We start from the raw sequence: 17892 nt of genomic DNA, 5'->3' as shown, positions 1-17892 counted from the left end.
AGATCTTATGGCTCTAGAGATGACTTTAGTACCATGGGGATAAAATTTTAACCAAAAAAAAAAAAATCAATAATAGTGTTAAAAATGAAAAGAAAATTAGTTCAATCTATATGGTTGATAGAAGAGAGAGACAAGGAGAAGCAAAGAAATTATTGTTTAATAATTTTGTTATGCCCTTGCATGTGAACATGTTCATTTGTGATAGGAAGGATTGTGAAGTCCAAAACCAATTAGCCCTTTCTGCCTTTTTTAACTCCAATTTGGGTGGCTACAGGGAAAAGAAAGTGCACGCTGTTGGAAAATGCATCTTCCCATATTTTCCATTCATTTTTTCCATCTTACACAATGATTGAAAACTATTTCTGCACTCTAATCTCATTGCTATATTTCCATTCTCTTGCTCTCTGCAAAGGTAATCTTATTTTTTCTATTTTATTAATGATGCTTAAGTTGCAATAAGATGCATTTTCTTTTTTAACTTAAGATGCAGCAGTTGACTGTCTGGTTACTTTCTTAATATCCTGTTCAGCTGCAAGTCATTTCTACTCGATTGTGTTTGCATCAGAGTAGCTAAAAGGGGAAGTGGGTGGTGCAGCAATTCTCCTTCCAAAGCTGATTGTAGTCATTGTTGATGCAGTCAGTGACATGGGTTGCTCGGTTGCTATTTGCTCAGTGGTTTCAGCAGCAGGATCAGGCATTGAATTGATAGGGATACCCTCCCAAATATGAAAATCAATTGAATGAAATATAGATTCATTATGATGTATAAATTTGTATCGTTATAATGACAATTGTGAAAAAACTTTTCAAAAATCTGATGTTTGTTGTAATTGCAACAGCCCTTTAAACATTTGCATTTTGTTTTGAGATAATACGATTTAATTAGGATTACGAAGTTATACCATTGTTATGCATATTTAATTATTTTGACACTTGGGTGTGCCTTGTGAATGATATACCTTTAGTTATTGGACTAAGCCATAGTCAAATAGAATGATAAATTAGCTATACCCCAAAAAAAATTATCATTCAATGGAGCCAAAAGAATTTCTCCTGTTGATCTCAAGCAGTCAAAATCGAAAGCTATAAAACCCTCCCTTAATTATTGTGTAGCAGCTTATGCCTATGGGATTGGCCATAAATGAAGGTTACATGGTTCATACCTCATATATAAAAGAGGTTTGTTAGAGCATTAATCATAAGCCAGCTAATGCATTAACTCACCACTCTCTCAGTTCCATGTTTGTCTGTTCTTTCAATTTCAAGACAGTTAATAAGAGGACATATGATATTTCGTAGACATGCTTTCAATACCAAAATTAAATAAAAGTTTACGGTTTAGCAAGGAGCAGGGCAATTGCATTAGGCTCTCCAACTAATTTTTCCCCATCTTCCTTATCGCTAAACTCAGCATTTCTAGCTGGTAATTACGTTTCCATCTCACTAACTAATCCATGCCCCCCTCTCTCTTTCTTTTTTCTTTTTTCTGTTACTTCAAATCATAATAATAACTTCCGTGGAGGGTTCTTTAACCCCCTCATTACTTGTAGGATACTAATTTCTTGTCAAGTAATGGGATTTCAAGGTTGGGTATGATGTCCAAATTCCCCATATCTTCAGATTCAAGTGATATACGAAAACGACGAAATTAGCAAATAATCTTTTAGATATGCACATTGAAGGTGGATTTTTAGCATCCGACGGTCCTGAAAACCTATGGTGAATTTGACCGCCCTTTGTTTTATTTTTAAACTTTGTCTTTACCCCAAAGGATGGAAATGCCTGTATTTTCAATAAGCTGCAAGGCCACTATCACCGAGGCAGGTCAATTTGAACATCAACTCCAGGCGTGACTTGTTATTTTATACGTTGGTTCTTTATATATTTCTGTATCGAAAAGATAAAATTTTCAAGTTCTACAATATGGGTGTCTTTTATCATCAGGAACCACCAAATCCTTCCAGGAAATGCAAGTTCCTCTCTGCAACTTTGAGGGATGCGTTTTCCAATTGCCGTACTTGTCGCCGGCTTTCAACTTCAAGCCCGGAGGTGGATTACCCTTCCAGTGACATAGATGATGAGCAGGAAGTACTCACTTTAAATCACTGTAGATATAATTTTCTATTTATTTCTATCTTTCCTTGTCAATCCATAATTATTTTCTGGTTATGTCTTTGTGTTTGATTGTTTCTTCAGATTGTTGTTTCAGCAATCCGAAGCCGTGCCTTGGAGAAGTCTAGGCAAAGATCATTTGTTCTGACAGATAGCTTTTCCTGGGTTTTTTCTCCGAGGACCGGGGAATTGTTCTTGGCTCCTAAGATTTTTCAAGAAAAGGATGAGAATGATGAGAAGGAGGACGAAGGAGAAGAATTTCTCTCTGTTGCTAGTTGTTTCTCATGTTGTTCAAGTGCTTTGAGCAAGGAAGCCTTTCTTTCTGTGAAGACAAACTTCTCCCGCTGCTCAAGCTTTAGTGAGCTTCTTGACTTTCAAGATTTTCCAAGGTCTTCCATACTTCAGGAGTTGTGTCACTGCGAGGGATGGCCATTTGGTCTCTACAGGAAGGCTGTGTTGCTTCCACCTTTGCCCAAATCCCCTTCTGAATCTTGGTCTTGGCGTAAGCGCAGCAGAATAGTTAAGATGGCTCGAGTTCAGTAATCAGTACCCTTCATACCGGTCTTGGCAATGAAGGCAAGCAGACAAATTAATGAATAAAGATTAAAATTATAGAAAAGTTTATCCTTATATCGAAAGATAGTTGAGATTACCTATTTCATGAATCCTATTTCTCATCTGCTATGTTCAAGGCTGATGAAATTATAAGCCTAGTCGTACAAGACTGAAGAATTACACTTTCCTAGATAGGAAGCACAACTAGCAGCTGCCATCCTTCATAATTAGAGGAGTCGAGATTGTCATTGTAATTTAAATTAAGAACTTCCAAAGAGATCAGGAACGAGAAAACAAAGCTCCAAGATTGATACAACAGTAGGACTCAAAATGGGATTTTACGGAGGATCTCATTTGAGAGCAAGTGTATCAATTACATTCCAATTGCAAAATGAATATTATCTTTATTAAGTTTTTATTCAGAAAGCATTACACTTCTCATAGAGACGTTAAAATAAGCTATAAGGCTATCAACATACCAACATCATTTTCTATTTCTGTAAAGGTCTGGAAATTATGAGGCTAATTAATTACTAGCACCAAGCAATCAAATTACGCTTTTATTCTGCATTTCAGATTAACAAAGTGAAGTAGGTCGCACTTCATAGAAAACAAATACAGACCAGGTAAAGCGACATATTTAACGACTTTCAATCCTCAGTATACAAAATTTTGCATGACCATATCATTATGGTAATACCTTACAGTATAGGAGAAGACAAGAGTCAAGACATTATTAACCATCACAAAATAAACATAAAAGAAATTCTCAAACAGGATGAAAAATATGGTTTTAAATTGTTGACAGTAATAAGCTCTTATTCAATGGCCATCTGCTCCACCCTAGATAGTTCTTCCAGAGAGAATACAAGTGACATCCAACTATTCAAAAACAAGATTCCAAAGTTCACAATTACATCAAAACCTTCCCAAAATGTGTCTCTAAGCTCTCTGCTCAACATAAGAACCAGCAAGTCCAGAAGTGCCAAGAACAGTAACCTGCAACCAAAAGACTTGAAATATCAGAAATTGAATTATCACCTTAGCACTCATGAATAGGATAACTGTAAATGAAGCAATGAAAAGCTTGAGTTTGCAGCACATCCTTCAGCCCAGGGTTCTCCTAAGTAGCTGGTCAAATATTTGGTCTCACAGGCACAAGCAATTATTAATTTATGATCCCCTACATGATGCTTTTTGACCTAAACAGGCGACAGATGTTGGTAATGTATTCTATCTAAAATGGAGTAGAAAACTCTGTCCTGTTTAAAACAGTGAAACAAATTTTAGTACCTTCCCCCACTCTGAACCAAGCCCACTGCATCTCATCTTCAAGTATATCATCTTTGATCCCAACTCCATCTCTACTTTCTTCCGCAAATAACCCTCATCAGGTCCAAATGCATCCAAATAGGCAGAATATCGTTGATAAACTGTACGAAGTGCATTGACAAAATCATCTGATAAGGGCTTTACATCCTACACAAAAATTACAACCGTCAAATTATAAGAATCATGGGGACAGAAAAAAAGAGAAACAGATCATGTAATTCCATTTAAATTATGAAACCTCGCCACTCAATCCAATGCTGTCATCAAGTTCCATTTTCATAGAAATGAGCATGCCACCAAATTCCTCAACTGCTTCAGCTGCACAGAAAACATTCTTCAAAATTTCTTGGCCAGCTTTATCATCAGTGTTTTTAGACAAGGCATTCTTCACATCATGGATGAGTGCATCAGGAAGCTCGTCCCAACTTGCTGCCATTAAGTCCTTCAAAACATTTTGAATTTCGGGATCTTGTATGACAGGCATGTGAGTTACGCCCTCACTAAAAAACCGTCTGCCTCCAATGCCCATCGTAAAAGAAGATCTGAAATCTGCGTGGTTTTCCCCATAAGAAATAAGTTCAGAACAGGAATTGTATTCAGATTTTAGTACACAGATGCATGGTGGTATTCAATCACACAAGATGTTGGAATAAATATACATTGCTGCACTCCACAGAATCAGGGACCCTTGCAAAATCAAGATGGCTTTCTAGCAGAGAGCACATGTAAAAACCCAGTATGGTCTGGGGAAGGCTAATTCCTCAAATGTTAACATATGTTTTGCAATCCACTATTTGCCAGAAATGAGAAAATCACCCAAACAAACGAAAAGTAAGTGATCCCTGAGAAACAACCAGACCATACTTAAGCTGAAATGTTGTGAGAATCCAGCATCCACACGACAGATATGAAATCCAATGAAGCTCTTTGAAAAGCATCCTAACAGATAATATATCTAAAGAAAAAACCCTAAATTTTGATCAAGGATTAAAAAAAAAAAAAAAACCAAAGTCACCACCAACCGCGTCGTAATCGAATTAACAAACAAAATTAAAGTTGATAAACTGAAGACGCTAGTGGATATAATAAAAAAAAAAAAAAAGAATACCAGAAACGATGCGATTGCAAGGGGTAGCAACGGAAGGCGAGGAGAGAGTGAAGAGGGATCGAGAAGCCAAGTGGTGGGTAACAGCGGCGAAACATGAAGACCTAAAACAGGCTGCGCGGCATATGGATCTCAGTAACACCATCTTCTCCATTTCTTTTTCTGATTTCCTCGAAGAATAGCTGAATAAAAAGCAGCGACTACTGCCTTCTTAGATTAGAAAGCTAATATAGTAAAATGCAGTGAGGTTACTGCAATTTGAGCAAAGATTCAGTTGGCAAATGTCAGAAAATAATAATGAAGTGACTGCTGTGGTTTCATTGTGCATGTTTTTTTTTTATGATTAGGCCCAGATGTCAAAAATCGAGCCGGATTGAATCCAATTGTGAAGTGGTCCAAGGCCCAGAGAATTATTTTTTGGGTCTTTTTTGGTAGGGTTTGTTTTTTGTTTTTTAACGCGCAGGCAATTGGGTCAAATTTGACTAGTGGCAATTTAAAAGTTTGCCCATCCTGCAAAAACAAAACAAATAGAAATGAGAGGAGGATAAACATTTTCAATACGTTCGTCCATCTCCTTATCTACTTCTTCCGCCATAGTTGCTGCTATTTTCCATCTCTCGCAAAATTCCTATGGACAACTCAACCAAACAAGAGTTAGCTTATGAGCTTGAAGGGATTATCCGAGTTTACAAAGATGGCCATGTTCAAAGACTCCGAGAAACTGACTTTGTCCCACCATCTTACAATCTCTCCTTTGGCCTTTCATCCAAAGATCTCACAATAATTCCTCAACCCAACCTCGTCTCTGCTCGCCTTTACCTCCCAAAACTTCACCATCCCAACCATAAGTTCCCTCTCCTCGTCTACTTTCACGGCGGCGCCTTTTGCCTCTCATCGCCATTCACTCTCAAGTACCACACCTACCTAACCAAATTGGTTGCTGAAGCCAACGTGGTTGCTGTTTCTGTGAACTACAGGAAAGCTCCTGAGCACCCTATTCCCACTGCGTACGAGGATTCATGGGCTGCACTCCAGTGGGTGGTTTCTCACCGCAACAGCGATGGTCCTGAGCCTTGGTTAAATGACCACGCAGATTTTGGAAGAGTGTTTTTAGCCGGAGAGAGTGCCGGTGCCAATATTGCTCATAACTTAGCTATGGCTGCTGGGGATCCGGATTCCGGGCTTGGTATTGGGCTTCTAGGAGTTGCTTTAATCCACCCGTATTTCTGGGGGTCCGAACCAATTGGTTCGGAGGCAGTGGATCTGGACAGGAAGGCATTGGTAGACCGATTGTGGCCAATAATTTGCCCGTCGAACCCGGATCATGATGACCCACGGGTCAACCCACTATCAGAGAATGGGCCGGGTCTAACAGGACTAGGGTGCAAGAGAGTGCTCGTTGGGGTGGCTGAGAAGGATGTTTTGAGAGATAGAGGGTGGGCTTATTACCAGGCACTAAGTAGGAGTGGGTGGATGGGTGTGGTTGAGATTGATGAGACTCAAGGAGAAGGCCATGGTTTCCATTTGCATGATTTGGAGTCTGAGAAAGCCAAGCATTTGATTCAACGTTTGGCTGCCTTCTTCAATAGGGATGTGCCTTTATTTTGATTTACATGTAAACTTCTCTTAATCGCTTTGAATTCTCAAGTTCTGGAAAATAATTTTATTTCATCATTATTTGGTTATAGTTGTATTCAATTATTTATAGATATATTTAGTCATTTTATATTGTATAAATAATACATTTTATATTGTATAGAGTCATTTTTATTTGATTGCCTTCATTTTTTTTTTTTCTGATGTGAGAATTTTTTCACATTACAATGCTATCTCTAACGTCCAATTGCGTTAGACTTTTGAGGCTTATATGTAAAGTTCGTTGTGCTCATTCCACTATATTTTCAATTCTTAAATCTATTGCTGTTACATCTGATTGTTCTCTATTCCAGACTTTTACAAGTTCGGGTAGGGTTGACACAGATGGATCCTCCATTATGGGTTGGGTGGGTCACAATAGAATTATATATATATATATATATTTTATTTTTTTTTTGAAAATAGAATTTTTAGAATTTTATATTTTTAGACCATGGACTTGTTCTTTTTGGGATTCATGTAATTTGAAGTGTGGCATGGACTTTATGCTTATTTTATTAATGAATCTGTATTTAATTGAGCAATTAAAAATGTAGGGATTAAATATAAGTTTATCAAATAAATAATATACTTTTAGATATTATATCAAGTCAGGCTAATCACATAAGCAAAGTCTATAAACAAGAAAAAATACTTAAAAATGCATTTCAATAAATTGTAATTATCAGAATTATAGCTACGTACACTCTTTTTCTTAAATAATTATGAACGTTATAATTGCTATTTAAATCACTCTAATTAATTGATTGACTCATATATTTCTTCCTAATTTTTAGAGGTTGATTCGTACGTCATCTTTGTTGAATTGGTCGACTCTCCTATAATATGCATATCAATTTAATTCTGATAATTGTTGATAATTAACCACGCGCTCTGACGGACCATAAAATCCCCATCGATCTCGCCGCTTCTATTTAATACCATTAACTGTCTCTTGCCAAATGCTTCTCTTGCCAAATACTTCTCTTGCTTGCTTCTTTTTTGCGAATGGCTCCAAGCAAACAAGTATCTCAGGAAATTTTTCCTTACCTTCGAGTGTTCGAGGATGGAACCGTCGAGAGATACGCAGGAACAGAAGTTACACCCGCTGGCTTGGATTCTCAAACTGGTGTTTTGTCCAAAGACATCTTTATCACCACTCCACAAACCACTCTCTCAGCGAGGCTCTACCGTCCCGATTTCACTAATAACAACCAAAAGCTTCCCGTTCTAGTCTACTATCACGGTGGAGCCTTTTGCATAGCATCACCGGCTGAACCCAAGTACCACTGTTTCCTCAATCGGCTAGTTTCCCAAGCTAAAATCATCGTTGTGTCTGTGGACTACAGGTTAGCCCCAGAACATCCGCTTCCAGCCGCCTATGAGGATTCATGGGCTTCCCTTCAATGGGTGGTTGCTCACGCAGATGGTGGCACCGAAGAATGGCTCGAAAGTTATGCAGACTTTAGACAGGTGTTTTTAGCAGGAGACAGTGCTGGCGCTAATATTACACACCACTTGGCCTTGCGGTTGAAGGACTCGAACCAGCAGGGTTCAAATATGAAGAAAGTTCAAGGCATAGCTATGATCCACCCTTATTTCTGGGGAAAAGATCCAATTGGAGAAGAGGCAAATGATAGTTTAAGAAAATCAATGGTAGATAATTGGTGGATGTTCGTTTGCCCGTCTAATAAAGGGTGTGATGATCCCTATATTAACCCGTTTACGAAAGAAACCCCAAGTCTTGAAGGCTTGGCTAGTAAGAGTGTGCTTGTTTTGGTTGCAGAGAAAGACATATTGTGTGAAAGAGGGAAGCTTTATTACGAAAATCTGCTGAAAAGTGGGTGGCAAGGAAAAGCAGAGATAGTGGAGACAAAAGGAGAAGATCATGTTTTTCATATTTTTAACCCTGATAGCGAAAATGCTCATCTCTTGATCAAGAGCTTGGCTTCTTACATCAACCGAGATCCAAATTAAATTGTGTTGGCTGCTGCTTTTGTGTCGATATATGTACCTTTACTGCTACATTTCCAATGCCCATGTATCTAAAATTTATTTTTCACTGGTTTGATGGATTGATTGCCTTTCGCTACAGGTAATTGTCGCTTTTAAATAAGATTAACTGTTGATGTGTGACACTTGAAAAAGAAAATAACAACATCCACTCTTGTTTTAATAATTTGATTATAATCAAAATATTATATCTCTTATTTATCATTTTTTTTAAATTGTGATCGACTGGTAGTAATTGTGATCGTAAGATTCTCAATAAGTTGAAAGCAAAATTTTACCATACAATTATACGATCGGGCCATATTATATGGTAGTGAGTGTTAGGTAATGAAGGAGCCGTATATATCTAAGATGAGAGTTATGCTAAGGTGGACAAGTGGCCATACTAGACTAGATAAAGTTGTAATGAGAGTATTAGAGAAAAGGTAGAAGTTGTGCCAATTGAGGATAAATTGAGAGAAGGGAGATTGAGGTGATTTGGTCAAGCGTAGACATACGGAGGCTCCCGTTAGATAAGTAAAGCACATTGAGTTAGAGGATAGAAAGAAAAGAAGGAGTAGACCTAAACCAACTTGGAAGAGAGTAGTATAACATGTCTTAGAAGCATTATACATTTTCGACTATTCAACCCAAAATCGTTTAGAGTGGAGAAAGATAATCCATATAGCCAACCCCAATAAATTTTTAGGATAAAGATTGAGTTGATTTGAGTTGAATTGTGACTGACTATTAGTATATTTAATTTATCAAGTATAATTATTTATTTTTTAATTAAAATACAAATTCAACGAATCATAGTCCAAAATATTTATAACCAACTTCGGAGACACAATACTGGTTTACATTTTAATGTAAGTTAATTCTAGTAGGAAAAGTAATTAAAGAAAAATAACTTCCAGTAACTCAAGTGATTATTGATGAGCCCTGATTCTTTCTCTCACTCCCCCTTTTTAGAAGAAGAGCCCTGATTCTCTTGCGTGAACATCAAAATTTTATAACATTATGGATTATGTACGCAACTCAGATATTAATTGTCTATTTTATATACACTTAGCTGCATTATTTTCCAATATATTTTCTTAATTAATAGACGTGATACGATGTGAGCATAAAGCTGCAAATAGCTCCTTAAACAAAAGAAAACCAAGTAATTAAATACAAAAAATAGTTGAAGAAGTTGGGGCTGCACTAACATATATAACTAAATCATATAATCGAATGATGAGTATATATTAATTAGTAATTAAAAATTTAAAGCAAAAAGTATTAGTACACCTTGATCGTTTCATTCTCGCTGACCACAGCCACAGGCTCAAATGTCATTAGCAATAAATTAATTAATTAGTTAGATCCCAAAATTCCACATATTGGAACTTCTTCAGCTTAATTTCTTTTGTCGCAGAGAGACATACTGAGGAGTAGAGGAAAGCTTTTATGAAAAATTAGTGAGCGGCGAATGGAATGGGACTGCAGAGCCCTTTTTTTTTTTGAATCTACAACTATAAAGCATTACCAAGACTCATAGGATAAATTTACACAACATGATCTCAGTACAAATCTCAACCCATACACAGAAGTAACCTGACCTTAGGTTTAAAAAAAAAAAACCTGACCCAAAACTCCTACTCATAAACTCCAAGCATGAAGAAGATCAACGCCGCGGCTCATCTTTCAACGTCAACTTGGACCGTTGATAAGGATGGGAAGCCACCGACGTTCAAAAAGTTTCAAAGAGAATTCACACAAGCACTAAAATACTACTAGGGCTCCAATCCCAATTAGCTCTTAACTTCAGTCTTCTCTAAATCAAAACTGATTACATGATCAAGGGAGTGATGCATTAGAGCTCACCAATCTCTGAATCTCGTATAATCTTAAGGAAACACCTTCAACTAGAAAGAAAAGGTTTTAAACCCTAGATGTACTCATATCGCTGCATGCTTATAGACCTCCCATCGAGAAGCGACAGCCTCTAGACCCAGGATACAACAAACCCAAGCAAAGATTCAACAAACCTAACTCCCTTAGAACCTGATCTTCTCCGTGTCAAACCTAAAACAACAATACCAACAAAACAACACTTGCCAAAATTCACCCCTTGATAAACAGAGACAAGGCTCGACTAGCCCGAGAAATTAAGAGGCACACACATTTTGACGTAATTGTAGAATTTATGGATCAAAGGAATTCTCCGAGCATGTTCAGGCGTCTGACTTCTTTCATTAACGAAACATGACATTAATTGATAGTAGTATAGCGTTTTCGGTTTGATTAATGATTATATTACTATCAAATGTCATTTTAGGTGGAAAAATAAAGGAAATGGAATCTGGAGATTTCGAAAGTTTACTTTATTATCACATCAACTCAAACAGCCTTAATAATTACGCCTTCTAGTTCTTACATGATTACGTCCATGGCCAATGGCATGACAAAGTGTCAGTGCGCCAATAACAAATTAGAAAGAAAAGACGGCCACCTCCGCTGCCTGCTAATTGGTTAATGCTCATCTTATAGCCAAATCTTGACAATACTACCATGCAACCGTGAAGCCACGACAAATAATCAAAAGGGATTTGCTATTGTTATTTTGTTGTAGATTAATTTATCAATAACCATCTAAAGATGGATGAATAAAGTAACCTCCATCTTGTGGATGATAAAACAACGTGGAAACAAAATATTAGAAGAACCAAATTAACCATAGATGATGCCTATATAATCAGTACGAGATCAAAAAAAAGAACAGAAATAAATGCAATTTAAAATACAAATCCAATATCGTTCTAGTTGTATCCAAAAAAGGAATCCAGAGAGAATACAGAGAAAAATAAAAAGATACTCTAGAAAACAACCGTGTCGAGCATGGTACCCAAGGTCTGAACTATGTTGGAAGACATCAAGTTAGACACGTGTTCTTCAAGGTGCTTCTTCGCATCTTGCCTTCCCACATTTGCGATTGCTAGCTTCTCAGGTGGCAGCTCATCTTCCTCTTGCACTGCCTTGTTGTATTTAATAGCTAAGTTCAGCATCTCCTGGTCATTCCAAGACAAACCAAGATCACGTCACCTGACTTTTGAGAAAACATTGCCATGTTTTCCTAGTACCCACCAGACAAGAATAAAGAGATAGGCATGGCCCACATGATGTCACAAATAGCAGAATTAAGTTAATGAGTGGTTCAGCTAGGCCCATCAGGAAGAGAACCCATACAACAATAACTCTTCGGCTCAAAATGTTGATAGCAGATAATGTTGCGATCATCCAAGTCAGATTATTATTAACAACTCCAATTTTTACCCTGCCTAGGGCATGACACAAAAATGCATATTGAGTGGGTCTGCATAGGTCTAGAGACTCAAGTAGACTTGAGTTTGAGACTCACTCCAGCTTAACTCCCCTTGTTTAATGAATAAGCTCAGCTTGGGTCACATAAACTCAACTGGTAAGCTAGTAAGTCGCACATTCTATTTATTTACACATGTATTTTCCCCATATAGCTTATGTTCTATATCAGGATCTTTGAATTTGTACATTAGATATCATCAGGGCCCTCAAGTATAAAGTCAAAGAAGAACATAAAAACAGTAAGCTCCGATTTTCTAAGATTCACTTACCTGAACAGTCTGTTCATTGGTTTTAGAATGAGTATCAAACCGCCTAAGCGTCAATCCATCTGTCCATTTCTTTTTGTGCAGGTTAAGAAGCATTTTTTCCTCTAGTTCATTCTTCCTGTAATTAATGGCTATCGAGTAATAGTGCCTGTTCAATCCATGGATCAGTGCCTGAAATTCTTAAGGAAAGCATATCAGAAGTTATAGTGAAACCAGAAAATAGCTATTAGAGGAATAGGGAAAGAGAAAAACTAAAGAAAAGGTCAGCATTGGTTATGCACTCACCTGAATGGATGGTTTATTCAGATGCCCAAGATTAGAAGTCGTCTGTCGTGGTTCTTGGCCAAGCATCATTGTTTGTGGGTTAATCAAACGAAAAGCATCAATCACCACCTTCCCTTTAACACTCTGAATTGGATCCACCACAACTGCCACAGCCCGTTGATTCAGAGCTTCAAAACTCTGCAAATAATATCTAACATCATAAAGAAGGTGGCTAATTATTTGCAACAAAGGGCTAACAATTTCCAAACAAACAACAGTCGAATATAAGAAAATGCAATCTAATCGAGAGTGAACAACTTCAAGTCATTTGCAAAACTCCAATAACAAATACACTACCCCATTGGCAGATCAGATCAGCATTTGCAACTACAAAATCTCATGTTTCCAAGATCAAATTACATCAAATTTGTAAAAGCACAAATAGAATCGACATAAAGCTAAAAAGTTATTCTACACAACATATGTCAAAATACTATACTTTTCGACCATGACATTGGCTGAGAATAGAAGATGCATGAAAATTCACTATCATTTTTTCCCAACTATATATGGATCAAAACTTTAAAGTCTTTCTGATCACAATGGCAGTCCTCAAAATCAGGGAATCCTACTTTAGCAATTCACCAGCAACAAATATCCTATATCCATGTCAACAGCATTATCCACAAATTTATTTATTTTATGCTAAAACTTGTTCATTATTCACACACATCATAATCTGGCTACAAATTATGTTGTCCTAACAACCTGGTGGCACTTCTTAGACATTACTTAACTCATCTCATTCATTACTTGGATGCCAAAGAGTGCAAGACAACCATAATAGTTACAGAAAAAAGTCTTGAATGCTTTCCTCTAAATCCAACTAAAGTAATTAGTCTTTTCAAGCCCTACAAAGGATGTTTTCTCAGTGGCATAGATATCAAGTCAACCATGGATTAGGAGCATCAATACTGAGTGAAATAACAAACAAAACCTGTTGTGTGTTTATATCAACGCCAGATAGCCAACAACCAAATCCAGGATGGGAATGGTACCACCCAACAACCATCTCTGGCCTGCAAAACCAAAAATTGCAAAAAAAAAAAAAAAAAAATGAAATAAGCTACCTGGAAGGGGAGCACATAAAGAAAGAGAGATCCAACAGAGGACGAACAAATGTGAAGCTAATAATGAAAGCTCTAAATAAAACTAAGTCTTCCATTAGAATGTCATATATAATTAAATTTCAATCGATTAAAACCACATCCAACAGAAATAAAATTCAATTCTAACATGGGCACACTAACAGATTCCATAAAGTAATGGAAGCAGGTTGCTCTAGATCAATTAAAGGTTCAAACTGAGTCATTGAATCTCACCATGTTTGCACTTAAGTTATCTTCCAAAAGCTACCCCCAACTCCCCCCACCGCAACCAAGAGTGAATCCACATCTTCCCCAAACCCAACAAAAAGTTCTTTAAACAAAAGAATTCATACCACCACAAATAAAATGTTGTTTTGAGCAAGTGAAAAAACAGCCAAATCACCACATGAAAACAAGAATACCATTATGCTCCAAAACTATAGAATAATATTTAACCTAATCTAATTGATTGAAGAATACCTTCCAGTTTGTTTGAGCATATCAAGCATGTTAGTCTGAAACACATGATCGACAGCTTCAACACTAACACCAGTACCACTTTGAGGCATTGCAAAGACATCAACGACACGAACAGTGTATTCATCCACAAACTCTCCAAGCATTAAGCCCATCACTTCCATGGGGACTCCAGCTCTTCCTATATTCACGTCAGTCAAGTCAAAAGTTAAAAGGCGCATATGACCACAATTTTAGTTTAAGATCTTTAAAGGTCTCAAAGACGACAACGTAACCGAAAATGGGAACAAGATCTTCACATCCAACATGCAGTATATATATATATATATATATATATATATATATATATATATATAGAATTGCGGCACAGGAAAAAAAATACAAATGCAAAGCATAGAGGAGAAAAATAATTAAGACTCTGAATGCTAAAAAAATGAAAATGAAATTGTTGAGGTAATGGAAGGAATTCAAGGATAAAAAATTGCACGCTTGCAAATTCATACTTCCATTAAAGAGCATGTGTTCAACAAAAGAACAAGCACAATACATAATCGAAATCCATAAATTGCATCAAATGCTTATAATACCAATGCGTCAAACGCAAGACTGAACTGAACCCAAAACTAAATATGAGATCGACAAACCCTAACTTCAGCTTCAGTCACAGATGGAACAAAATTTCAACAAAACCCTAGAATTTAATTAGAAACGTATGTCTAGGCGTCCATAGGTCTAGATTGATGAGAATCATACCGTGTTTGAGCATTTTGAGGAGGGCGAGAGAGGAGATGTAGACCTGCTCCGATGAGTCAAGAGTTGGAGAATCGGGGGGTGGGTGACCTAAAGCACCTCCTGCACCGGCAAACATTCTCTGCAGTCTCTCCATGCCGGACATTTCTCTCAATTTCTCTTTCTTTCTCGATAGCCAAAAAGAGGAACCTTGAGGTTTTCTTTTGCAGCAAGACAAGATTTATCTGCTGAGTAAACCAATCCAGTTGTTCTGTTCATTACATAACCTGCAGCCGAAAAGAGGGACCATTTTGCTTTTATGTCCTTGTAATTTCAAGTAATTGTAATACTCCCCGTGTATAATACTTTTTTTTTTTTCAAAAAAGCCTCATATATCATTAGAATATATAATTTTTATCATTTTTCACTATTTTTTGTTTATTAGGGTGTTGAAGAAGTGAGATTAATTTGTCAATTGAATAATATCATTCAATTATTGAATCAAGCCGGGTTAAGCCATCTACCATTTGTGCCATTTGTGGAGAGTTTGAAATAAAACTAAAATAAACTAAAAAAAAAAATAAACAACTTGAATTTACAGAAATATTACTATTATTTAAAATTATTAAAAATTAGACAGGCTCAAAGCATGAGCGTAGCCCAATTGAAGCATAGCCCAGAATAGTAGTTGAGCCTAAAAAACTATGGTAAAAGAAGTTTGGGCTTACTAGTTTGTTTATTTTTCGTTTTTTGAACTCAATCTAAATTTATGAAAGGAGCTGAGCCCCATAAAATTAGAAAAACTGTAGCCCAGAAAAGTTGGGCTTCGCCCAGTTCTTGGGCAGCAGTTCGCTAGTATGAGGTTTTCCCATATTAGCAGAAAGGCCAATACCGCTGTCCATTATCTAGCCAAACTAGAGCCTTGTTTGGTTCAAACTCTCAACTTTCTTGGAAGTAACTTATTCCATATAAGTAAGTTATTTTTCTAAAATTGGAAGAAGTTGTTTCCTTTACTTTTTGAGAAATTGAGTCAAAATGGCGACCAAACAAATTAACTTTGTTAACTTCTTAGGAAGTTGAAGTTCCGGTTTAAGGAATCAATTTCCTAATGAATAATTTTTTTTTTCCATTTCATAATAAATAAATTTTAGCTTGGTGGTATATTGAAAGCTCAATCTTTCAAGGTAATAAAGTCTTAAATTCGAACTATATTAAAATCTGTCAAAACCAAATCATAAAAATAATAATAAATAAAAGGCTCAGCAAGAATAGCAACAGTTAACAAATCACAATAGTAATGAGAGAGAAAAACATTGGTAGAGGCACAAGCTATCTTGCTTTGCTTGAATTATCTCTTTCACCAAACTTTCTCAAGAACAGAAGCAGATGAGGGCCAGAATCTTGAACGATATTGGCATCAAGAATCTAGATGATAATGATCGAGGAAGATCAAACAATGTTAAAGTGAATTAAGAAGGCGCATGACATCTAGCTATCGAATCTAAGATCAAACACTAATTATTTATAGCAGTCCTGGAGATATCAAGTATCAAACACAATCTTGGTAATCATTCCAGCACCTCTTATAGTCTTCGCTAAGATATAATCAAGAAATCTTGAAAGGTCACCGAAGGTCTAGTTCTAAAACCTGTACGATTTCTATATTGAATTTCCCAAGAACTGCACAAGTAATTTAATTTGTAGCTCTCGTTGATTCCACATTATTTTTTTTTCTCTGACAAAATAACAACAAATAATAATTTAGTTATAATAAAATTTGAGCAAACCTTTTTTCCTTTTTCCTTATCAGATCGTAGGATTAATCCAAAACTTGTGGAATATTAGGTGAAGATTCCACGTGATTTATAGGTGAGATATTTAGATGCCACAATGGATGTACACAACTCTTAGTTCGTGAGTCCAAGTTGACTGCACTTCATGTGCTCGACGAAGAGACACGCTTCAATATCACATCCAAAATAGCTTTTTTGAATGTCTTTGATATTTACTTGCATTCTTATATGGCGGCGCCGTCTCAAATAAAACAATAAAATTAAAGGTGAAAAATATTAAAAAATTTTATAATTTATTCAACGGTAAAAAGAAAAATGTAGGACATGACGCCGTACAAAATTAGCATATATATGAAATATAAAGAAAAATAATTAATGATTTCACTTTCAAGTATTGATTGTTACAAGAGCCCTCAAAATACAACAATTGATTCTTTTGATAAATTTTTAAGCTAAAAATTCAAAAGAAATAAATCCCTAAGTTTTTATGCCACCTTTTATATATATATATATATATATATTTTATAAATATAAGAATTTTTATTAATAAATTTTCAGAAAAACTTAGCATAAGTAATCCCATTCAATCCCGATCAGCGCACCTTTTCTATATATATATATATATATATATATAAATAAAGAGGCTCTTATAATAAAAAAAAATACAAGGATAAAACTTTATTAAATAATAGATAAAAGATAAAATAAAAAATGCAAAATCCTAAAAAAGAGAAAAAAAAGTAAATAATTGAATTAGATTAAAAAATGTATACATCTATATAATTGAATTAGATTAAAAAATATATACTTTTAATATATGTTTGAGCTCATAATAAATAATACGCTGTAAAATAATCACATATAATATAAATTTTTTTTTTAAAAATATATCTTTTTAAGGAATATTCTTTAAAATATATCAAGAAAACCAGATAAAAATGAAAAAAGATTTCTTTCCCTCAAATCTATTCTCTCTTCTCTTTTTATTATATCTCTAGTATATTACTACCACTTCAAATTTTAACATTGAAGTGTCTTAATCAGAGATATCTCTAATAAACCTCTGACTAGCCCTTTTTAATTTGCATATTCTTTAAATTGAGACGATAAAAATA

The 17892-nt window shown here is 35.8% G+C and overlaps 5 protein-coding genes across 5 annotated transcripts; 3 read left to right on the top strand and 2 right to left on the bottom strand.

Moving 5' to 3' along the window:
* Positions 1-1626: 1626 nt before the first annotated feature.
* LOC110664349 (uncharacterized) lies at positions 1627-3096 on the top strand. The gene is made up of 3 exons (XM_021823989.2): positions 1627-1820; positions 1945-2088; positions 2197-3096. Exons 1-3 carry the CDS (start codon positions 1773-1775, stop codon positions 2653-2655), a joined length of 651 nt encoding a protein of 216 aa, XP_021679681.2. The 5' UTR covers positions 1627-1772; the 3' UTR covers positions 2656-3096.
* A 234-nt stretch (positions 3097-3330) lies between these two features.
* LOC110664348 (succinate dehydrogenase subunit 5, mitochondrial) lies at positions 3331-5401 on the bottom strand. Its single transcript, XM_021823988.2, has 4 exons — positions 5108-5401; positions 4238-4548; positions 3961-4146; positions 3331-3666 (listed from the first exon to the last, which is right to left on the bottom strand). Exons 1-4 carry the CDS (start codon positions 5256-5258, stop codon positions 3610-3612), a joined length of 705 nt encoding a protein of 234 aa, XP_021679680.1. The 5' UTR covers positions 5259-5401; the 3' UTR covers positions 3331-3609.
* Positions 5402-5597: 196 nt separating this feature from the next.
* LOC110664347 (probable carboxylesterase 2) lies at positions 5598-6888 on the top strand. The gene has a single exon (XM_021823987.2). It carries the CDS (start codon positions 5735-5737, stop codon positions 6710-6712), a length of 978 nt encoding a protein of 325 aa, XP_021679679.1. The 5' UTR covers positions 5598-5734; the 3' UTR covers positions 6713-6888.
* Positions 6889-7541: 653 nt separating this feature from the next.
* On the top strand, positions 7542-8877 carry LOC110664345 (probable carboxylesterase 2). Its single transcript, XM_021823986.2, has one exon. The coding sequence runs from the start codon at positions 7748-7750 to the stop codon at positions 8714-8716; it is 969 nt and encodes a 322-aa protein (XP_021679678.2). The 5' UTR covers positions 7542-7747; the 3' UTR covers positions 8717-8877.
* Positions 8878-11491: 2614 nt separating this feature from the next.
* LOC110664344 (26S proteasome non-ATPase regulatory subunit 14 homolog) lies at positions 11492-15285 on the bottom strand. The gene is made up of 6 exons (XM_021823984.2): positions 15009-15285; positions 14259-14436; positions 13628-13709; positions 12652-12828; positions 12370-12537; positions 11492-11787 (listed from the first exon to the last, which is right to left on the bottom strand). The coding sequence occupies exons 1-6, from the start codon at positions 15148-15150 to the stop codon at positions 11596-11598; spliced, it is 939 nt and encodes a 312-aa protein (XP_021679676.2). The 5' UTR covers positions 15151-15285; the 3' UTR covers positions 11492-11595.
* Positions 15286-17892: the final 2607 nt, after the last annotated feature.

The sequence above is a fragment of the Hevea brasiliensis genome, chromosome 12 (assembly GCF_030052815.1).
Source record: "Hevea brasiliensis isolate MT/VB/25A 57/8 chromosome 12, ASM3005281v1, whole genome shotgun sequence".
NCBI classification, from domain to species: domain Eukaryota; kingdom Viridiplantae; phylum Streptophyta; class Magnoliopsida; order Malpighiales; family Euphorbiaceae; genus Hevea; species Hevea brasiliensis.
The sequence above is the reverse complement of the archived record's forward strand: the minus strand, read 5'-3'. Positions and strand labels throughout refer to the sequence as shown.